Source organism: Strix aluco, chromosome 11, assembly GCF_031877795.1.
Source record: "Strix aluco isolate bStrAlu1 chromosome 11, bStrAlu1.hap1, whole genome shotgun sequence".
NCBI lineage: Eukaryota > Metazoa > Chordata > Aves > Strigiformes > Strigidae > Strix > Strix aluco.
The window spans coordinates 3,565,189-3,589,441 of record NC_133941.1 but is presented as its reverse complement, the minus strand read 5'-3'; the positions used below and the strand labels follow the sequence as shown (position 1 = coordinate 3,589,441).

At 46.5% G+C, this 24,253-nt stretch overlaps 1 protein-coding gene across 6 annotated transcripts; it reads right to left on the bottom strand.

Moving 5' to 3' along the window:
* QRICH1 (glutamine rich 1) lies at positions 1–23,487 on the bottom strand. Of its 6 annotated transcripts, none has more exons than XM_074835706.1 (11): positions 23,474–23,487; positions 22,203–22,263; positions 18,249–18,578; positions 8,774–9,793; positions 5,374–5,551; positions 4,620–4,774; positions 3,706–3,820; positions 2,259–2,367; positions 1,754–1,905; positions 958–1,048; positions 1–193 (listed from the first exon to the last, which is right to left on the bottom strand). In XM_074835706.1, the coding sequence occupies exons 3-11, from the start codon at positions 18,555–18,557 to the stop codon at positions 1–3; spliced, it is 2,322 nt and encodes a 773-aa protein (XP_074691807.1). In that variant the 5' UTR covers positions 18,558–18,578; positions 22,203–22,263; positions 23,474–23,487. The 6 variants fall into 6 exon arrangements, with proteins under 6 accessions (XP_074691807.1, XP_074691804.1, XP_074691803.1 ...); XM_074835703.1 differs by having other exon boundaries at positions 22,203–22,311; positions 23,387–23,480; XM_074835702.1 differs by having other exon boundaries at positions 23,387–23,480.
* Between the last annotated feature and the right edge of the window lie 766 nt (positions 23,488–24,253).

The following is a 24,253-nucleotide window of genomic DNA, read 5'->3' as shown; positions in this document are numbered from 1 at the left end:
TTAGTGCATGGTGCTGGCATTAGCCACGGCAAGAGCTTCCTGAATCTCTCGTATCACCAGGATCCGGGTGAGCATCTGCTCCATCTGCTCTCTGCTGATCGGCTGGATGGAATACCAGATAGGGCTGTTGGGGGCCACCACTGGCTCTGGTGTCAAGTAAAACGTGTCATTCCGGCCTTTCACACTCTGGGGGCTGCATGAGGAAGATCAGAAATAACCAGACTAACAGAATGTCCTGGGAGGGAGAGAACCACCCCAGGGCTCACAATTCCTGACAGTGAACATCTGGCTGATGAGACATGAAGGTACAGAGTTACATCTAGGGGCGACAGCGGTCCCATAGGCCATGCCAAGGTTAAAAACCCATGGTGGTGACTACAGGGAAGTAATTTTTATTTCACGCTGGTAAGTATAACACACACATCGCTTTAGGGGTCTTTCAGAGTGAAGTAAGGATGGGGTATTTTCACATCCAGGCTAGCTACAGACCCATGTGTGCAGAGGAAAGTTTACATTAATTGTCAGAATCACTGTAATTTGGAGGCAAGTCCTTCGAGCCTCCCTCCAATCTCCACAGCAAGTCCTCATTTTTGTTCAGAAGCCCACCTGAATAGGACCCTAATCTCATGTAGTGGATGCTTCCAGATGTCTTGCAAGTCACAGGCAGAACAGCAAGTTCAGGCCAACACAGCAAACCTCTGGAGTGAGTACGTGATTAAGGGCAGCCAGTTCACAAATCAGGATTTGTCTCTTTAAATACCAGAGAAATTCAACTTCTGTGCCATCCGAGTAAATCCCACCCTCTCACATCAACGCCCCTTCCCATTTAAGTCAATTTATGCAAATATAGAAACTGTGCCAGCAATAAAACACAGCCCTGGAAACTAGGCCAGCTGCAAGACGCAGCTTAACAGTCACAAAAGACAAGCAACCATACACACAAACAAGAGCTCTCACCATTTGAAGAGGTAGAAGTCATACAGCTTTATCGGACACCTCAGGGGGTTCTCTGGATTCTCAGTCTGCTCTGCATACATGTCATCTGTAACTACAAACCAGCCCCCCCAGAAGTCTGTCAGACACTCTGTGTAAGTACAGCAAACTGAGCAGTGCCATACAGCCTCAGCGCCCTGAAGCGCCCTGTCACCAGGCAAGGGCTGGCAAGAGACACGGGGCTGTTCCAGGGCAGAGGCACCTGGTTATAAACGCTCAAAGCACCGTATAGACAGTTTGCTTTATCCCAAGGCTACTGAACAACACAACCCATCCGTATACTTCTTTCCGTTTCTCCTCCACCTGTGCCCAAAACTGAGAGAAATCTCACTACTGAGACTGCAAAGCCTCAGCTAAATCCTGGGTCCGTGCTTTTAAGAGGCCAGATTGTACTTACATATGGATTCTATACGGGTTCAACATGAGTCAAGATAAGAGAAGCCCTGCTAAAGAAGTTCCTCCCTCTGCTCATAAGCACTTATACCCAACAGGCCCTTTGCCCATAAAAACCAAAAAGTAACAAAAAAAAAGTTATCCTTGGCTCTCAGTAAGTCTTATATGCCTCATGTACGTCCCCAGGCTTATTATTAGAAGGCACTAAGCTCTCTCAGACAGAAAACCCAGAAAACTCACGCTGCTAGGCTGAAGGTAATGGGCAGAGCCTTGGGTTCTCGTGGCCCTACCTGCACACATCTCCAGGTTCTTCCACTTCCTTCAGCCCAGTAAGTAAATATTCCCAAAGAAAACTTCCAGACACTACCTTTCTGTCCTGTCTGGTGGATGCCAAGAGGCTTCAGATAGCGGATACTCGTGCTTTTATCCTTGGGATTAGAAGGGTTCTTCTTGGTCTGCCTCAACACCTTGGAGAAGGCCAGCTTCATGTGCTGGTCGACTGTTTTCAACAGGAAGTATCTGAGCAGCAAGAAGAGAACACAGGACATTCAGAAGCAAGTAGAGGATACAGCCACAACAGCGAGGTAGTTATCGTCACTCATCGTGAGCCCCCTGAAGCTCAAACCAACACCGAGCTAAAGACTGTTCCACCAGCAAAGCACGCAACAGCCGCAAGTTCAGTTTCCCCTCTGCTAACCCATTTCCTTATTGTACTGCATCTTCTTTCCTGATGGGGCTGCAAGAGGGCTCTGCATGCAACCATTCAAAATTAATGATTTCGCCCTAATCTAGTGCAGCGGTTTCCTACCAACCCTGTCAAGGCGTTTGAAGTTCTTTTATTCCCAAAGATTCCCAAAGATCTAAGTACTTACTTTGTATTAAAAAACATCAGTGTAGTGAGCAAGGTGGAAGGGGAGTGAGCTCCTAGCTGCTTACACTCCCACAGCATCTCTTCTGTTACGTGACTGGAGAGGACATAACCTGCAATAATCAGAAGTCAGCATCACGCCAGGAGACAGGCACAGCAGGAACACAGGCAGCATTTTATAGTCTGCAAGTATTGGAGAACATATAAATCTGAAGGGAAGGAGGAGGAGGAGGTCCTCACTGATGTCAAGATTCACTACTGTGCAAATAACTTTTTAAATAGCAGGTACAGTTAGGAAACACTTGTATACATATGTCAACCTCTAGTTGTGGAGAGTATGCTTCTGCAATACGCCTATACATCCCAGCCCAGAAAGAAATAAATATGCACTTAAACAGCTTTTAATTAATGGCTCTACTCCAATGCAGATGCTCCTAATCCAATAATATGTGAGAGCAGGCAGGCCAGTGTAACAAATCAGCTCTTGGCCCTGTGCGCAGCTTTAGTCAGCGCACGGTGCCAAGTGATGTATTTGGACACATGAGTAATCCTTTGATTCTCAGATTTTTTTTTTCCTTTGTGTAGAAGAGAAATACTATACTCCAAATACACAGATAAACAGAAAAACAGACAGCAGTATGAACTCAAGGGCTTGTGGAATGACAAAGCACAGATCAAACAGCCAGAATGAAGACAAAAGGATTCCAAAACTCACGGTGCTACTTAGCCATCTAGCCTGTAACATCAGCTACTTTTCTGAACACAAGCAATAGCTTCTTCACTGACACCTAATCAGATCAAAGGGAACGAAGTAACGAGAAACCAGGTTTCTGTGCTCTGAAAATGCAATTCTTAATCTAGTTCTCATACGCAACTCTGTCAAAATTTGTCTCTTCAGGAACCGCTCCCCTCACCCCACTGCCATCATCTTCTAAACACGGGGTTGAGATGAGCTGCATTTGATTGCAGCATTCAAGGCTCTAATCACGCATTGATTTTTTTTTTTTCTTTGACACTCAGTTGGTCCTGCAGACCGTATCCATCTGGCTACATGGCAATGTGACAGTTTTGTATTATCTCCCAAAGTAACAATACATATTAGAGGCAAGATGTGTTAGTACTTCAGAGGAGGAAGCTTGATTCAGATCAAGGATCAGCTGGCTTCCGAGTACGCCAATCTCATGACACGACAGAGTCCCAACAATCTGCCTTCTGATGGGTGACAAGTGATAGACAAATAATCCTCAACGACAATCAGGGCTACAGCCTGACTCTGCAGTAACCCTGGCCTTCACTGCAGACACAACATTTTTCTCCCTGACCAGTATGAGCTGTCCTAGGGACACCAAGTACTTCGAAAGGGTTTTTATTCAGATGACACTCACACTGTAGTTCAGTGTAACCATTCCAAACTCTGGAAAGTTTTAAAGTTCTTAAACAAAAGTTCTTACCAAGAGGGGAAATGCGGGGCTGTACGTCCTTGAGAACTTCATGCAGCCATTCAGTGAACCGAATATAGTAGAGATCTGAGAAGATGTCATCTACTCGGCCATTTTCAAAGAGATACTGTAAGAGATTCACAACACAGTCCAGTACAGGGGCAGCGAGCATACTCCTCAGACCAGACCTTATCCTAAGAGCCCACGTACCCAGTTAGTCAAGCATTTTACAGCATAGCACTGAAGACTACGACATTCTACTTAGAAGACTGAGGACCCTTGCACCAAGGCCAGTAAAGGGCAGGTAATCTCAGTTACTATCATGGGAATGCTAAGACAAAAAGGAAACAACATCTTAGAAAATAGAGCTGGTTGGATTTCACCTTTTATTTCAGGTGTGTTCACTGCAAGTTATTTCACATGACTGTCCTTTGGACACTACTTTTTCTGGTTAGGGAGAGAGATGCTCAATTCTCCTACCAGAGTTTAGCTCTGTTCCCACAGCTCTTCCAGAAAGCTCACTAATATTACCAGCTCAGGCTTCCCACACCACACAAGGCTAAGGTTTTGCCTGTTAAAGCTGCAAACTAGATCAAGTTTTGACATTGACAACTTCCTCAAGCATCATCCAACCCTCCTTCCCCCACCGAAAAAACTAAAAGGATTTATTTTCACCATGACACGGAACTCAGTTATTAAGTTATTCTTCACAAACTTAACTTAGTAGGTAAAAACATTGCTGTGCGCTAATTACATTTAGTCTGATTTTTTTTTTTCTTTCAATTGAAGCAAAGAGACTTTTTTCTTACGAAATTGTGGGGGAGCTTAATAGGAGCTACATTTTCCATTTTTATTACAGAGAATCCTCCCTATGCATGCTGACAACATGCACGACTCTGCTGCATGTAGAGCTGTCCTCCCCGTACCTTCTGAATACACAGGAAGATATAGTAGAGCACATCTGGATCGTAGGGTTCACCATCACCGTTTCGAGCTTCTCGTGTCATTAAGCATAGACCATAATTCAGCTCAGCCACAGCTGAAGAGATGAGATCTTCCTGGAACCTCAGCAGCTGACGCCCTGGAAAAACAGAACAAAGCCATATTATTTAAGCCATAAAGCCATATTATTTCCCAATCTTTCAGGAATGATTTCCCACATCTCTGGCTTTACCATTCTATCTGGCATGCCCAGTACTACCTCATTCTCCCAGTACAATAAAGCTGAAATAAATCAAGATCTTAGGCTGTCAGATCCACTAAAAGATAAACGGGCAACAATCCGACAGGAAGACGGTCTGCCCTGCCAACTGCATGACTATTGCCTTCTTTTACCATGTCCACAATGAAATGCTGCCCTGCAGCAACAAGGAAACAGCAACTCCGTGACTGCTCTACCAGCCTGGCTGGCGTTCACAGCCACTTTGTTTGTCCATGCACCACAGTCACACAGCGCCCTTTTCTACTGCTACCAGCCTGGGTGCTCACATTGGCTCAGAGTAGAGCCATGGAGAGAGTGGGAACGTGGAGTAATTAGTACTGCAGAGTAAATCAAAGTTTAAATTTAAAAACAATCACTAGTTGAACAAAGGTGTTTTCCAGAGCAGTAAACAGCTAACGTTTTAGTCATTCCTAATCCTACTGGAAAGGAAAGAAAGGCCATGTTGTCATGACACATACTTCCAATAGGTGCTAGCCTATTTTGGGCTTCTTTTTCCAGCTCTGCATTCTTGGTCTGCGCCCAGCTTTTCCACACCTCAAGTCCTTCTTCTGGCTTCAGAGAGTTTGGAAGTAGAAGTTCAGGTGAAGTCTGTGGCTGTGGTTGTGGTTCAACTTCAGCAACCTGAACAGTTTGAGCCTATAAAAGAAAACATTTCGGTTTATACGTACACTTTGGTATGTGACAGTTTGACAAAAAACAAGTAATGCCACACTACCTCTAGCCCCAGGATATCAGCCTTTTGCAACACCCGTCTCTAACAAGAAATTAATACAAGGAACGCAACTTTTGCTGTCTAACCTGAATTGCCTCTCACGAAAGAGTATTTGTCTCTCCAAGCACACTTCTAGTTTGAACGGACGTATCTATAACCCCTTTAGCAAATCCATCATCTCCCTACAACAAGAGCAGCCCAAGGCCCCTCGCAGACACAGCAGCTAGAGAGAGCAGGGAAGAAGAGCACAGTGCCATCAGCTTTACTAACCACTGCTGCCCCAAACCTGGACTGCCCTGAGCAAAGCTCTGGGTCCGATCGCGTGCTGTACACTGCTAGTATCCTGCCCCACCCTTGCCCACTGAGGGCAGGCTCTCGTCATTATTCAGGACGTAACAGGCAGACAGAATAGATACGTGCTGATCTTATCATCAACTGATAAGATTAATTCATTTGTAAGAGGTATAAAGTAATAACAGACCAGCATCAAAACATTAATTCAGTTGCAACGCAGTGCTCTCAAACTACAAAACACTGTTAGTGAGGACTAGCTACTATTCTGTGAAGAGCTACTGTATGACCTACTATAGACCTAAGAGGTCTCCAGACCCCTTGGATATTTACTTTGCAGCAGGACCTTAAGTCACCAAGAATTACTACCTCAAACTGAAACTTATTTTACGGGCAACCGATGGCACCTATCCAGAAAGAGCAGTGAGCCCTCCAGCTGCACTCTGCATTCTTCACTACAGTTTCTCAGTCCCATGCCACAGAAAGTCTCATGGCTACCTCAATTAAGGAGATTAACTTGAAGCTTTACAGCCCTTAGTCAAATTCTCACTGGCACCCTGAACGTGTTACAGACATAGCAATTCTTACATCAAAACAGTTCTGCTTTCTCTTTAAGAGCCACCCCAAAAAAGCAAGGCTCTGTTATAATGAAGCTTGTAACGTTATAATGAAGTTGCTCTGGCATTACTACAGACCATAATGGAAATGGCATAGAGACTTTAGCAATACCTGCACCTAGTATAACAAAAAAACAGCTGAAGAGGCAAAGCCTGCAAGAGCCTCCCACTGGAGCTTTCTGACTGCCTCTGGTTGCTTTTTCTTTTTTTGCACCAGCTTTTAATAGCTCTTTGCTTATCAGCCCCTGCATCACCAGCAGCGTCTACCACAGCTGCAGAGAGAGACTGACTGAAAAGGGCCCAGCTTTTAATCAAGGTAGATGGCGACAAAGTTTAAGTTGTCAAGCAAGCCTCTGCCTTAAAGAGGACAAGAGTCCAAGGATGAACTGACACCTTGTCTTTGTAGGAGCTAGGACTGAGCCTCGGCTCTCTTCCAAAGCACTGCCCCAGAGAGCAGAAAGCTTTCTAGAGCCAACCACCTCCATCAGCCCAACCTAAAGAGCAACCTTCTGCCCTGACCTCGCAGACACCTTGTCCAGTGTGGAGGCAGGCACACAGGCTGGAGTTAACTCGCTGAACTGGCAGTTGCTTCTTAACTGACTTACATTTTCCACAAATAGAGCAAAATATCTGCAACTTGCTCGGATCCCACAGCAGCACAATGCCAGAGGACAGCGTGGGGCAAGCAGGTAAATTCCTCTCAGTCTCAACAGTTGTGAGAGGGATAACGCCCAAAAGTTCGAAGTTCACCTATAGTAGCTTTACTGCCCTCTTAGAGGAAGAATGCATCCCTCCTGGACTTGCCTCTGTATTTAGGGGCTTATGCAACATCCAGTACTCTGATACCCAAGAATTGCAGACCACTGCGCAAAGGAATACACAGCGTTACCAGAAGCTTTACAAGTAACCATTAAAGAAATTATGGAGCTAGTACCACGGAAAGGATCCCAAGAATGTGGTTCATGCTCTTAAAAGACTCTAGAATAAGCCTAAAAATCCTGTTTAGCAGAAAGCTCAATCAACTTAGTTTGTTCAAGCAGCTGAAAGCGATGAAGTGATCTCTGAAGTACTAATACAGGGAACAGATGAGCTACACAAGGCTCTTTAAACATGACAGAACAAAAGCACCCCAACCAAACAAAACTCCATGCATTACAAGACCCATAAGCTGTAGCTTAAAGTACAGCTTTATAAAAGAGGGCAGCCAGCATCTGGAGGTTGTCTAGAGATGTAGGAAACCCTTTTCAGTGAAGACCTTAGTGGGCTACAGCCCATAATCATCTCAGAAACAATCAGACATGACTACAGAAAGTAATCCTTCTTGTCGCAGTGCTTACTGATGAAGTAGAGGGCATACAAGCCTTTATAGAGCCAACAGTGTTATTTATAAACTGGAAAGAATTTATAACAACATTTATGCTAGCAGACTTGGATATTTTTGCCCTCATTCCATTCAGCAAAAACAGGCTCTGACAGATCAATCACTTTTCACTTTCTGGTAATAAAAGATAAATGACATCCATTTGCACATACAAGAGAGGCCATTAATAGCCCTAGTTATTCAAGTTTTAAAAGCCAATTCAAAATAATCTATGGCTTAAAGTTAGCAACAAAGCCTTTAAAAAAACAGCAACAAATTTGGCTGCCATGTTCGCCAAGCACTACGAAGAGATGCTTACTTGCCACTGCTCGTTACTGTGCTCTTGCACACCAGGCATTTACCAGAAGCAGGATGTGGTGTTACAGACAGGTCCACCTGATTCATGAAGCTTGCTCACAACTAGTCAGATTTCAACACTTTACCTGGGCACTGGATCTGCTGTGGACTCCACGTGCTGCAGAACACAAAGTAGCTGCTAACTAGGTGACTAGTGTATTTGCACACCTTATTTTGCTGCAACCAACCCTGCCTGTCCACTGCAACCCCTAAAACAGCTCAGGAGAAGAGTGCAGACCTTGGAATACCCGCCAGGAAGAAGCTAGCAATGAACACGTATCTATTAATTTACATGATGAAGACTACTTTCTTTTGGGAAGTTTTGAGTCCTATTATTATGTACCAACATTAACACATCACAGTCCGACAACTATCAGGAGTCAAGTGTCCTACATGTCCAGGCTACTGGGACAGACACGCTTCTGCTTCCTAGATACCAGCTGCCTGCTGACATCCTCCCTCTCCACAACATTCACAAGTTGTTAATCACAGACTGAGACCGAGAAGCAGTTTTAACTTACTGAGCAAGTGACTTGTAGCTGCTGCTGTTGCTGCCCTTGCTCTTGGGGTGTGGGCTGCTGCTGTTGCTGCTGCGGGTCCCATATGTGCACTGTCTGTGCTGTATTCTGGTACGTCCCTGCCACAGCCTGCACTGCCACTGGAATGTGGATGTTGCCATTCATAAACTGCGCTGGAAAGAGCGAATTAGCAAGAGTCTGCACCACTTCCTCGTGAGAGTTCTTCACTACCGAAGTACTTCCCACCATCTTATCCTTGTCATCTTCCAGCTTCACGGTAGCCAGTGTCGTTGGCGAGCCACTGACGTGGACGGCGTTGTAGGCCTCCTGAGGGATGGCGATGTGGGTTATGTTTTGCTGCTGAAGGTCACCACGTGGTTGAGCAGAGTAAACAGGGATGGTCCAAGTCTCTCCAGTGGGGCTAGTAATGGTCCCAGTGGCACTGTACAGGTGGGCACTGTCCACTGTTAACAAGTCTGGCCTTAAAGAGACGTAACTTTGCTGCTGGCCCTGAGGAATGGCCAGCACTGTGGCAACTGGCTGCCCTGAAATAGCATACGATACAGTAATAGGCATATCCACTTTACGTTTCTTCACCGGCTGAAGGACACTAGCAGTGCTGATCCGCCGCTCTCCCTCTCGTGGAGATCCTTGTTGAGAAGGTGGAGGTGACAGTGCCCCAACTGTCTGGATCTGTATCTGCTGGCCACCAGTAATGGCCTGTCCTGCCACAAGCTGGGCCTGGATCTGCTGGTGTTGTATGTGTTCCTCCTGTATCTCTGCAGCCTGGATCTGTTGGGCAGTCTGCACGTGCTGCACTTGGATTTGAGCTGCCTGCAGCTGCGATGGGCTGGGGCTCTGAAGACACTGACTCTGTATTGTCTGGGACGCCTGCTGCTGCGCCTGGCCTTGGATCTGCACTTGGACCTGTATTGGTTGCTCCGAAGCCTGATGGACAGTGAGCTGTGGTGAGAGCTGCTGGGCGGAGACCTGCTGCGGTGACTGCTGGACCTGGACTTGAACCTGCAACGACACCAACCCAGCAGTTAGAGATCAGCAAGGGCCAGCGATTCAACAGGGGGGCCACCAACAGAGCTCTACGCTCCAGGTCTTTTATACTCAGTTTTATGATTCCATATATTAATCCTTTAGTAAAGATCTCAGGAAAATGAAACCAAGTCACTCTAGAAGCGCCTGGTTGATAACAGCGACACACGGTAGATGATGTGTTTGCTCAGCATTGCACATGACCACGCTTCTCAGCACAGAGAGAACAGCGCGTGAGCTGCATCTCCATCCTCAAAGCTCCGTGGGCTCAAGCCAACAGATTGCATCCTTGGAAGCCAAGAGTCTTCAGAGCTATTTGCATTGCTAAAATGTTATTTCAGCACAGGCCTGGCAATAGCAAGACTTTAAGGTCATGCACATTACAATTCTGATATTAAGTTTATCTTGCTACAAAATACAGAAGATTGCCTCATTCTTATTACGCTCTAAAGATTTTTTTTACCTCTTTCAACCCTAATCCCCCAAACGGCCACAGAATCACCTGCCAGTGACAGGCAGTAAGAAATATGGGTAAGCTGAAACCAGCACTTGGCTCTTTTCACATAAAGCACAGAAATATTATTTTGAAACCAATGGCTAATAGTAACACTGCACCAACGGGTGTCAACACAGCAAGTTGTAAGTTCAACGTGAATCTCTGTCATGCGCTAAGGGGCAACACTGCAGCATTTGTTTTTTAAACTTCAGAAGTAATTTTTTTGGCAGTGATAATTAAAACCAATTCTTTCTTCATTATTTAATTTCATTTATTGTCCAAATTACTCAGTTGTATTTTCTAGCTCATGCACTTACACAATGCTGAATAACATGGGCAAAATATTTTAAGACTAGGATCCAAACACAGTTCCTTTTATTTTAGGGAAAAAATAAAAACCAAATCACCCCCTCTCACATCAGCGCTCCTTTGTCCAAGGTCTGTCACACTACCTAGCAGCAGCCCAGGAGCCAGAGGTTACCCCCAACACAAAGTTCAGGTCTCAACTTCACATTCCAGGCCTCAAACCCAACCCAGCTGGTATCTTCACTCTCAGGGCACCAAGAGAGGTCTGCTCTTCTCCTCCAGACACTTCACCACTTTGTCCCCCACGTTTACACAGCCACTTTTGTTGCATTTGCCTTGCCCTAGAAGCCATATCTCGGGTTCCCATGACCATCTGCTTCTCCAGGTTTCCTTAACACTTTAAGGGAATTAATTACTCAACCTCTCCTGTCAAACCCAACTTAGAGATGTAGAGCTTTATTAGTGGCACCTACGAGGGCCATATGAAGTTTGAAGCCAACACAGATTTATTTAGTTGCAAAACTATGTCTTCCTACTCAGGTTCTCTCAGCCTTTTCTACCTCACTTCTAGAGTCAGTCAAGCTAATGTAGCGTTTGCACAGAGACATCACACTAGCCAGCCTGACAATACCAAAAAGAACCACCACGCAGGTCTGCACTGCACAGAATCATGAAATCTCACTTCTGAACATCACCTCTAAGAAGTCTTAAAAACCGTTAAGGATTTGTTTGCAGCCAATTAAGAGTTGCTAGGGAAAAAAAGCGGGGTACCAAAATGCACCTCTTGTAGACCAGTTTTTGTAAGTCATCTCCTGTTCAGAACTAATTCTATTTCCAGGAAGAATAGGGAGTTTTACAGGTTCCTGCTGGGAGCTACATGCAGTATACTGTAATCCAGATGACGAGGACTTTCTATAATAATTTCCTGCAAGGTAACAAGAAACATATGACCTTGTGTCAGCATGACAGTTTAAAAAGCTGCATCAATGAGTGATTTGATCACGCAGTTAATTGAAAAAGATTAAGTCACCTATGGGATGCTTCTTCAGTTCTATTTGATACTCTTATCATACTGCCCTACAGCACGAGTACTGCCGTGGGCAAACAGGCCCAAGCACAAATCCCAGTTAAGAGTTCAGTATGAGAAAGCCAGTTTCAATTACACCTCTAAGGCAAGTATTCTCCAAAATATCTGGCTTCAAAAATCACTAATATAGTCCTTAGTATTAATTTAAGTACCTTTTTAAGGGATTACCTGCAAGGCAAAGCCCCAAGACTGGACAAAGTAAAATGCACTATTGCACTGATATATATACAATTTCACACAATAAACATTTGCTTTTATCTGTTAGGATTCAAAATCACGTCACAGAAAGAGGTAAAGGTGTCATTTATCCTATACTTCTGCAGTGTGTTTTCAGAATCTGCACAGGTTGACTTAGAACACCTTAAAAGTACCCCCACTTTCTTCCCATACAAAATTTTACATTACAGTTCCTGTTACTGCGGTAACATATACAAAGTAGACACTTTTTTTTTTTTTTTTTTGCTAGCAGTAAGAATTGAAAGCCTGCTCCTGCACTGAAACAATTTTATCACATAAGTGCAATTAGAAAGGTAATGGAACGGGTTTAAGCAAGAGGCACTGTCTCAGAACAGACCCGACAAGACAGCATTTTTTTCCTTCTGCTTTTATAGACTATTTCAGTTGGAAGGAACCTACAATGACCATCTAGTCCAACTGCCTGACCACTTCAGGGCTGACCATAAGCTAAAGCATGTTATTAAGGGCATTGTCTAAATGCCTCTTAAACACTGACAGGCTTGGGGCATCAACCACCTCTTCCAGGAAGCCTGTTCCAGTGTTGACCACTCTCTTGCTAAAGAAACGCTTCCTCATGTCCCGTCTAAACCTCCCCTGGCGCAGCTTTGAACCACCAACCATTTTAAAGCCTGAGACTACTATCTCTAAAAGTCATGGGCAACTTTCAGCAGATGAGCAATCATGACCTGAGGCCCTACGATACTCCCCCAGGACTAAATCCTAACCCCTACAACTAGGATGTCTTGCTACTGCTCTGGAATTCACACAGTGTTACTGCTAACACCCAAAGATGAAGAAATGAGACTCCAGAATCACTGGGTGCTCTCCATGCTGCAGACTGCAGACATCATGCTTCTGACTACAGACTGCTCCTATTTTAAGAGGATATTGGAGCCCTACCTACTGCACATTACGCATCCCTTGTGAATTACACATCCATTTTTAACAACCATAACTTGCAGTAGATCCCTCCTTATTTTCAAGTAGGTTGTACCCAGGAGTGCTACAAGCATTCCTTTCAGATTTACAGACTTCAACCCAGTCTGAGACCAGAGCTTCTTACGTTGACCTCATTGTCTAAATTGCTATACGAGGAAAAAAAAAAAGGACAAAGAATTACATTGAACATTATCAGCGGTTGACTTTTAAAAAGATGCTGTACAAAGAGGAATGCTTTAAGTTTACAGGCCAAGACCAACAGGGAGGACTTCAAATCTTCACCTTACGCTGAAGATTAAAGTGAGAACATGTTATGCTGGGAATTCCTGTATTATACTGGTGCAAGAGAGGAACACGCCAAGTTACCAGTACTGAAAAACTGCTTACTGCCAGAAGTCTGGATCTAACAGCATGAAAAGAATCACTTCCCAGCAGGCTACCATCACACAGAGAAATGCCTTTTTACCATAAAGTAACTAGAAGTTGGACCAAGCACTAGCTGACTAGAGAGTCAAAAGTGTTAGAAGTCAGCCCTGTATCGGAACAGGAGGGCAGAACTAAATTTTAAGAATTCCCTTAAAGAAAATCTTCTGTCACATTAAGCTCAAAAACATATTCTATCCAGAACTGAGCACATGCTCCTGAAATTACTTATTTTCTCTTCGCATGAGAACAGCTAAAGCCTGCTTTCCAAAAATTTTTTTTCCTCATGGTTGACAGACTAACTCCAACAAACTTCCAAGTAGGATTCATAACATGTCTGCCCTGTGCAGATTCTCTGCCCAACAAGGAATCAGACTGCAGAACTGCAGTTCTGAAACAATTAAGCTGAAAGAATTCCCAAGCAAAGAAAATCTCATCTGTGGACTGACTGTATTACCTAATATTTCCTAAAACCTAACTCCAAATGAGCACGCATACCAACCTCTGGCTTGCATGGGTTTTCTGATATCTAGCTTGCCCTAGAACACCTGACAGGCTCTTAAATGCCTCTTTTCACAAACACACCTTGGTTTCTGAAGCTACCTTTTCACTAGCAAGTAGTAAGATACACCAAGAGCAGACCTTCAGAGAAAAACTGAAGGCCAATGTCTAGTCTTGTCCACTAGCCAAGCTAGACAAACACCTAGACACAACAAGACTGCATCTTATGGCTGAATTTCATCTGAAGGGAATCCCAAATTACAGGCTCCAAACCTATGAGAGATAAGTGGAGGCAGGTGACAAACTTGCCGAGGGAAGTGTGCTCCAAATCCCTCCCCAAGAGGTAGCGTAGGTGCACCTCAAACTTGCACAACTGTGCAAGCTCACAGAAGTCAAACACTTGGACAAAAATTGAGAGCAGGAGAAGAACAATCTCATAATTATTTTTTAGCCCAATTTAAGGAAAGAAGGCTTAAAATACACTTCCCTCAACAACAGGCCTAAGATAAAGCGACTTCAGCATTAAAAACTAACACTGTAATAAAGAGTTCCTTCTAACATTATGCCAGAAAGCACACGCACAGGTACAAAACAGGCCTCGAGTACAGCGTAGGTGAAAAGACTGATCACCGAAGTAGCAGGAAATGTTGGAACTTGTTATTCAACTACTTTACAGGAAGTCCTTTGCTATCTATCTAAGTAAACAAGGTGTAAGGGGAGTGTACAAGCCAGCTTTGCAGAACAACTGCCAGCCAGATTCTCACTCCAGGTTTTTTCCTCTGCTCATTCATCAACATCAGAGAGAGCATTCAACGGGCCAAATTAGGCTTTGTGTGTGTCTGAACAATTACAATATCAACATTATATTGTTAAGCTGTACACTGGGACAGGATTTAGGCCTAAGACACTTAAAACTGGTGAACCAGGTTAAACAAAACCAGCTTACCTCTCAAAGAGGAACCTACTTCCACATACAAGAAGATGCTGCCTTGAAAACACCAGTCTTGACTATAACCATGCTTTGAACTGGCACACTCAGCCCTAGCAAATGATAATTAATACTAGCTGCTACACTAATATCTTATTGGAATGCCTTTCAAAGGCAAGTGAATAGGAGCCCTACCTCCAGGCTAAACTTCAGAACCAGGACTGGGGCAGGGGAAAGCTGCATGCACCAGAAGCGAAGGAAAGATGTATTCTGTGCAGAGCCAGAGATAAGATTTTCTTCCAAGCTACTTAAGAGCATCTTTCCCTGCCTTATGTCATTAATAATGCCCAGCTTCCTATAATGGCCCGAAGTCACAGAATAGGCTCGGGGAACACTGAAAAAGCTGAACAGTAAACACATAAGGACTGCAGCAGTTAGAAAGACACAAGTCTTAACTGAAAGACATTTTACACAGGCATTTAACCATTCCCTATATAGTTCTGTGATCTTGCTCACCTGTAGCATCCTCCCCTCAAGCCCTGTCCAAGAAGCTCTTGCCACCTAACCATCAGACTGGCTTAATAAAAAGCTAAGACTGAGGATCTTCCCCACATGCACTGTATGTATCCTACACAAAGATACTTTCTGTCCTCTGATATTCTTTCAGTTAAATCTTCTTGCAGAAGAGGAAGAAGCGCAAGAGGTTCACTGACCTCTGCAGAAATACCATATTCAGTAAGGAAGTCAACTCTGACACCTCTTCTCACTGGCATCGTCAACTCGATGGCCTCAATGCACAAGACCAACGAGCAACGATCTCACCAAAGGCAGAGCTGATAAAACTCTTACTTGACTAGAGAAAAACACACCAGCCACACCCTGATGCTACACAGGGTATGAGAACTCGTCATACTAAACTCTTTCTTAAGATCACTAATGGCACCGCTGTGATACTGGGTATGGAAGGAGCTCCAAGACACTTGTACTGTAGCACTGACTAGTATATAACCAAGAGTCGCATCCGCTCATTTGGCAACAGTTTGTTGAACCTTTTAGGCAAGAAAACCCTACGGTGGCAACTTCTTCAAACAGGAAATTTATTTTGTCAGCATAAACAAAAGCAGCAAGCGGTCACGCACTGCCTGTCGTTGTTCACAGCAAGTAAACTCTCAGATGAAACCTGAGCACCGTCTATCTTTATGATCATAAGGTTGCCATCAGCACTTGCTATCGTGAGGTCATCTGACTGGTCATATTATTAGTCACCTTCAGCACCACTGTCACACTGCCAGACGTAAGCATAGTCATTCAAAGGGTCTTCCACTGATTTGCAATTGGATTAGCCAGAACTAAACAGATTATCAAGTACCGAGATGACATAAATTTGATCAAAAGCTAAGAGGCTTCAGCGGATGACCAGAATTTCTCATAATACAACACAAGTGGTATTTTCGCAAAGCGAGCCTGCTGGATCAGGTGCACTGCTCTAGGGGAACACTGTCACCCCCAGAGTCACAAAAATATCCAGCTTTGTTCGGACACCACGCTCTGCTACTGCTGCTACAGTGACAGCCTTGAGACAGGCAAACACTAAGTCATGGGCTTAACATAAATCATGTCTCACTAAGAAATCTTGAAAGACAGAAGAACACTCTTGCAAAGGGGTAAAGACATTCCTCTCCATGCCATCCTTGAAAAAAAACTTCAAGATAACTCTGAGCTAGCTGCTCAAATACACATGAATCCAGCTGCAGCCATATCTAATACCAGATGTGCCACCTAAAGTGTTCTGAGGGTTTGTAACATCCTGAAATGAGCGGCAGGGTAGGCAACACAAACACTAATTACGGGCTCTACTGACAGATGTGAGAGCAGGGATTTTAAAGCAGAGTCACATCAAAAACAACAGGGAGAGAGGAGACAACAGTCTTCAGGAAAGTTGCTGAAATCTTGACTTTCATCAGATATTTTTCATATTCAGGGTACAGGCCATTCAGTTTAAAGAACAGGAACAGGTCTCTGGCAGCAACTCTATGGTTATTTTCAAGAAGGTCATGAGATTATTTTTCTCTGGAGCATATGATATATGACCTCCCTCCCTATCTCTGTTACTAGAAGACTTGCAAGGGTCAAGCCTGAACTTTGAGTAGTTCTGAAGCAGCAGGAAGGGGAAAAAAAAAAAAAAAAAAGATTCCTTGGGATTTTTACAACTGGTTTGGGGGCCTTCCACATCTTCAAGGCTGAGGCAACCAAAAAAACCGACCCTCCTAGTTCCTCTACTGAAAAATGAAACTTCTCCCAAAATATGCGCTAGCTGGCAGAACCAAAAGCACCCTTTAGCAGTTTTAACAGGCTCACGCAGAGATGCAAGTCATGTCTGTGAGACTAGAGGCTTTTATTCTTCAAAAGCCTTGTGACACAAGTTACTGTAGGGCAACAGGTTACAGAAGTCCCAGTTAAGCATTTATTTACTCAATAGAGAGAGTAATTGGAGACGAGTTACCCAGAGAAAGAGGTAAGTTTGTCTTTGCTGTAGGATAAAAGCACGCAAGTGAGCTGTTAGCACAAGTCTACTGCACTGCAGCAAGTTCACACTACCTTATCTCCAGCCATTCGTGCCTCCATACCCTCATTTGTTACAAAAGAAGAGAGCTCACAACTTTACATTCATGCTACAGAAGGCAGAAAGATTAGTATCTGAAGTGTATCAGAATTACAACTGTTCAGAGACATAAGAAAACCTCAGTAAACGCCCTGCCACCTATAAACTCTTCAAATTACAAAATGTGTTTGAGGACCAAAACAGTTATCCTAAGTTACATATTTGGTATTTTTCTCCTCGGGTGCTGGGTTTGCTCATTTAATACTTCACAAAAATTACTGCAATACCTATTTAAAAGAAAAATGGAGAAGAATCCTTCCACTGTGCAAAGGGATAATCTACCTTGACACATATGCATCTTTTAGAGTTCTTTTCCCGAAAGGTATCTTCCCCTGGTTCGTATCGTAAATTGACTCGCTGCATTTCTCCCTCACTTAAAAGCCAGTTCAAGAACTACAACTTTTAGAATGTTCAAGCAAAATCCTTTAACGAGTACTGATTTCATTTTAAAAAGCCTGAAGGCGAGTTAGATCCCACGGCCACCCTGAACAACCAGATAAAGTAAGACCAGCAGAGGGGGGTGGTATTTATAGCAGCTCCACACAGAGTGCAAGGCTTCGGGGAGTTGTGTACATGCCAGAACTGTCAACCATTTCTCCAAGAGGTTACTCCACTACATTGCTATGTATGCTACCCCTCCTACAGTGGGGCTCAATGGAGGCACAGTCAAGACAGAAATTTACTACTAAATTCCTTAAACAAAAGGGAAATAGTACTGCTCTATATCAAGTTAATTGGCCCTGTTTCTTAAGTGCTTGCCTGTGATTTCAGGTTAGACAGTAGCTGGCTCTGAACACTACTCCACGGGTTAGCAAGTCATATACACATTTAGAGGTGATTTAAGATGCTTACCTGGACTTGCTGGGGTTGCTGAACCTGTATCTGCTGCTCTGGCTGAGTTTGCTGCTGGACACTGGTTGTCACAGGACAAGCAAGTTCAAGCAAAGACCCAGCCACCTCTGTGCTGTCCGTGTAAATGCAGTTGCCACCCTGCTGATACACCATTGTGGTGGTGGCCGTCTGCTGAAACTCCTGCAGAGCTTCCGGCCCCTTGGAAGCAAGGGAGTCCAGAAACTCCTTCATCCTGTGCTGGGGGATCGATCGCGCCTTCACACGGATGTATTCTTCAAAGGAAATGGTGTTCTCCAGAGAATTATTCATATTGCAAGGTCCTTAGGGTTCCTTAAGGAAAGAGAAAGTAAAAGTCTTAACTGCAGCACTCCTTTGATGCAAGGATATTCCTAACTCCAGTAAGCAATTTCTCATACTGAGTACCGTATGAAAACTAGCAAACATGCACAGCCAGATGCCCGAGACAGATGCTTTAGTTTTATGAGGCATCTTGTGCTACTGCACATTTCTCAGATTAACCCTTAGCAGCTCAGGGAAGTCTGAATGATATTCAGGTGTAACTGTGGTACTATTCAGAGAGCTCACTGCCATGTAGAATCTTCTAGCCTTGTACTTCACCCAGGCCAGGTGAGTCCCATAACAGACAAAATCAAGTCATACATTTCATTCATTTGCAGCATGCAGCATTAGTGAGAGAAGCTCAGAAATCAATATCTGTGGCCCTGCGTTGCAGCCACAGAGGCGGGAGAACCGAGCAGTATGTTCTCTCAGGCCATGCAGTTCTATTCTAGGCAGCTAATGGGAAGCACAACGGAAGAGCAACAGATGCAACATTCAGCCCACTGCTATTAGGACTAGGACAGCCTTATCGATTGGAACATAGCAAGCAAAAGGAGAGTGCTGGAATCAGGAGATTCCTCAAACAGGGAACTACACACATGGAGAAGCAGAGCTCTGGAAATGACAAAGGAAACAGCAGCATCAGTTCTTGATGTCCTTTTAACATAGGAAGAGGTTAACATGAAACATGCCATGTATGAAGACAAAGGAGAGACAGAAAAAGAAATCAAGTGATCAGAGAAGAAGTGAGAGCAATGGAAAAAAAAAAACACACAACAAAAAAAGATGACTCCACCTGAGAACATTAGAAAGCTCTAGGGTATACTGACAGCATTCTTCTCTTATTGACTTGTCTTGTTTAAACCCACAAATTGTTTCTGCAGTGAGTTTACTGGTTGTTTCTAAGGCACTAATTAGTCTTGATAAAGGATGAATAGATTTGAGCTATAACACTACCAGATACTGAGATGGTTGTGAAAAGATGTGAAACTGCACAAAGATTAGGACTAGAAGAGGTGATTCAGTACTACTAGATCAAGCTGCAAAAAGGAGGAAAAAGGGACAAACATCACTATATGTACATTATGACTGTAGTTCTAAAGAGAATAGGTACAAAAGCAGAACCTTTTATATCGTTTTACCATGATTTAACAAAGTGGAACCAAGGCAGAAATACATGGTTGAACATAAGACTGCAAGAGCCTGTGTGAAAATGGGAGTTAGCTCTAGGCTGTCAGTGGCGCCCAAGCATATTCCGCAAGTCCAGCTCCAATTCCCACCAAAATCAGAGGGAGCTAGAGCAAATTCTAACCGCTCTTTACCATTACGTGACAGCGGTCTAAACACACAGAAGTTTTTGTTTACATGGAGGAGGTTCATGGCTAGTGCATTGGACCAGGCTCACAGGAGACAGAATGAATATCAAAGGTAAGGGGGAACACGCACGAGGCAACCTGCGCTCTATCTATAGTTTCTGGAGTTATTAAGCAACATTTGTTGCTGTATGAGATTACTACAGAAAATAAGTCTTAAAGCATGCATCAGTGTTTAGTAAAAAGCATCAGCTAACAGTGTTCATTTAGTAAATCAAACAACTCTTAAAAATCAGCATACAGAAGCTCCCATAGAGCCCATAGCTGGACAGAAAAACAATTCTCCTGCCTTTCAGAGATTCTCATCTGACACTTTTTCAAGCCATCTCTGCGTGATAGAGCCAGTAAGACTATTCAGTTAGTTGCCAAGTGAGGTTTCCTCCAGGAGCCACCCAGAAGTACCCTACACCTCTACAGGACACGTTATTAACCCTTTCCCAGGTGACCTTATGTCCAGGGTGAAACCAAGGGAGAACAACCTTGTTAATGCGTCCTCCCTGACTCAAGACGGGACCTACACCAGGCACACCCAAACACATCTTGCATCTAGTTGTAAGATGCTCTGTTACATACTCTGAAGCTGGAAAACAGATTTTGAGCAATTAACTTGTCCCGATTTTCTACCTGGAACTTACAAATATTTGACTTCAGTATTACAGTTTGGCTTTCAGAAGAGCATAATCGTTTTGCATGTCCACTCTGAGGCGCACCAGCAGACACAGCTTTCAGAGGGAAGACTTAGGAAGAATAAGCCTCCAGGATGACATGCTGGGAACCCAGAGGTGACCACTACAGGTGCTCTTTGAGATTACATGCTCTTTCACAGCTAGCTGCTGCTGAATAGGATGGGCTCACCTCTCAACAAAGGTCCTGCCTTCCTCCTTGCTCCTGCAATTGGTGCTTATTATGTTGTTAACGACTCAGGGAATAGCTATTCACCTTCTGTTAACCTTGTCAAGGGAGAGAGGGGGAGGTCAGCAGGGCCACTGTTTTCCACAGCAGCTATCTGTTAGCCCTAGCATTTGCTTTTGGAACTCCGACCATCCTGTCAAGAGCTGCTCACAGGTACATCATGCTCCTGTGTAGCAGAGACCAGAAGCCACCAGAAACCCAGACACATAAGCAACAGACCCAAAGATCAAGAAGAGATCCACCACCAAATCATCACCTACCTCTTCCAATCACCAAGAAGTGGAACAAACACAGAATTAATTTCTTAGATACAAATCCTTGACTCTGTTCAGCTGTTCCATCTTAACTCGTTCTTTTTACCACCAATATCAAGAGCCTACTGGGCCAGTCTTCCCCTACCAGCAAACCTTCCTCCGTCAGAAGCTATCAGAAAGAATCTCTCTTTTCCTCTCTTCTAGCATGGAAAAAAAATCTTCCTTTATATTTGCTTGAAGTTACTACACTGAGAGCCACTAACACCTGAAACAGCGAGACGCTCATCCGAGCCACTGCAGCCCTTGAAGCCCCAAGCATGGATCAGACCCCACCGTGCCACGTGGTGTTTGCTCCTGCTCCAGAACAGGAGCAGGATCCTCCTTTGGTTTTCTCTACAGCTCTCCAACTCTGGCAATCAGAAAGGAGCTAAAGACACTGCAGGTAACAGTGCGGGCTGGACTAAGTTTCTCCCAGAGTCGTTCCTGTCAGTTTGAAGGCTGCTTGGGGTTATTTAAAAGCACTGAGCCACTCAAAACTGCACTTCACAGAACCCTACCAGCAGCAGAGGCATCAGGTCTAGATGAAGATTCAGGAAAGTAATGCTGTACTCCCAGAAGTTTTATTTATTAAAACTAAACCCACCTGCATTTATGACAGAAACCCTCTTTAAGGCTTAAGTGTGCATTCAACAGGCTTTTGTAGGGCAACGTACACAGCTTGCTGCTGCAGTCACCACTTTTACTGTTATTTAAAAAATACTAATTTACACATCCCATTTATCCCATAGACACGCATTAGAAACAGCAAATACCCGTCCTCACTAGATCTCAGCAGCATGTTTTTAATACTGCATGTCAGATTTTTTTTTTTTTAAAAAAAAAGCATCCAAGCAACAAGCTTTCTCTGATAAAGGGAGGTAATTCCTCCCTGTTCAGCATAACTGCATTTTTTTCCAGGAAATAAGTTCAAGAAATTCTTTGAAGATCATGAGCACATACGGTTAGTTCATAAAACTCAGACTGAGGTTACTGAAAACACACACACAACTTGCAGCATGTGGACAATCTGGACTCACCAGTCACCATGTTGCATGTATTTCTGCTGCTCTTGTCCTGAGCTCTTAGACTTGTAACGTTCTGGAGAAGACAGAACAAAGAAGCCCTTTCCATCCCCAGTTCCTCTTTCTTTATTAAAGCCATTTTATTTTTAATATGTATTCCATTAAGAAAAAGAAAAAAAAAAATCAGGAAAGAAAAATATGATCATCCACACAGCTAGCAGCTCCTACTGAAGAATTGCGAGGTGCCCAATTCCTAACCATTGTGTCCCTCAGCCTGATCAGTGTTACTAGGAACGAGAGTGCGAGCACATCTGTCACAGGGCGCAGAGCACTCGCACCCTGCGGTGACAAGCGCAGCGCAGCCGGTGACACCGGAGTTACTGGAAGACAGAACTTAGAACAAGGCAGCAGCAGTGACCGTATCCAGAGGTCCCCCCCGCTCCCCCCGCAGGTGCTCCCGGCCGAGCCGCCGCGGCCCGGGACAGACGGGAACGACACACACCGCCCCGCCACCCAGCCCAGACGAGGCGAAGCTCCATATTTAGCCCCTGAGATCATCGGCCGCGGCTGGGCCTCTCCCCTGTTCGAGTGGGGGACGCCGAGACCACGGGGCTTCCTCCTGCGGCACGGCCGGCCCTCGCCCAGCACTGCCCGGCCCCGCTCCCCGCCGCCGCCTTTGTTCCCCGCCGGGGCGGCCGGGCCCAGGCCCGCGGGAGGCGCCGCGCCGCCGCCCCCCCCCACCCTCGCCGCCGCAGGAGCCATGTTGGGGGCTTCGCCGCGGACGGCGGCCGCCGAGGGCCGCACCGCGCAGAGGCGGAGGCCGCGCCTTCCGGCGCGCGCTGCCGCCGCCCGTGCCCGCGCGGGGAAGGGGCCGCCCCGCCCGGTGCAGGGGGGGGGGAGGCGGGGACGCGCCCGGTGCACGGGGTGGGGGGGGGGCGTAAGGGGGGAGCAGGGGGCGCGCCCCGCGCGTGCACGACCAAGCTGCGCGCGTCCCCGCGGGCGGGTGGTGCGCGCCCCCGGCAGGCGGGGCTGCCCCCTCCCCCTCCCCGCCGGGCCCGCGCCGCCCCCGGAACCGCCGCCGCCTCCCCCCCGCGCCCGACGGGAGGCCCCGCCCGGCCCCACCGCCGCGCACCCCCTCCCGCGGCCCGGCCCGGCGGCCCCGCTACGCCGCGGCGTGGCCCGGCCCGGCCCCGCCTCACCCCGGCCCCGCTGCCGCCGTCGCCTCGCACCGCCGCCGCCTCGGCCCCGAGTCTTTTCCCCTCACAGCTCCCTGGGCGCCATCTTACATTCAACCCCCCGCAGCCAATCAGCGCATGGCCCTGGCCTCGCGAGAGCGCGGCCCCCAAGTCCCGCGAGAACTCGGCGCCCGGGCCCGCCCCGCACCTTAAAGGGGCCGCGCCCCGGTGCGGGGACGGGGGGGGGAGACGCGGCCGCCGGAGGGCGCCTTCCACGGGGGAACGGCCGCACGGGTCCGGGACGCGCGGGTGGCCATGACCTCGACGGGGGTGGGGACAGCCCCCGGTCGCGGCCGTGGAGCTCGGGACGCCACCCGCACGCATGGCCGTGGGGCGCCGCCGGCCGAGGGGTCCCGCGAAGCCGCTCCGCGCCCGGCGGGGGGCGGCCCGGCCGCGACCCCCACGGAGCAACCGGGGCGAGGCCCCGCCCCGCCCCACGGGTGGGCGAGAGCCCAATGCAGGGGTTCCCCAGGGAGAGCTCTGCAGCCTCCGCGGCCCGTATCGGCGGGGGCTGCGCCCTGTCCCCGGGCGGGACCGCGGGGCGAAGGGTCCCCGCACCGTGGGGCTGAGCCCGGGCTGCTTTAACGTGCCCATGTGCTCGGCGCGGCCTCCCCGTCACGGCTGGCGCTTAAGGTGGCCCGTGGGGCCAGGCAGAGCTTCCCCACCCCCGCCACGGCAGGGCCGGGGCCCCGCTCACGGGGCTCAAGGCACCGGGGTCACGCCGGTCCCGCGGGGGCACCCCCCTGACCCCCCAGCCCGGGGCCGGGCCGGGGCCACCCCACTCGAGTCCACCTTAAGGGGGGCCGGCGCTCGGGCGGTGTTTGTACACAG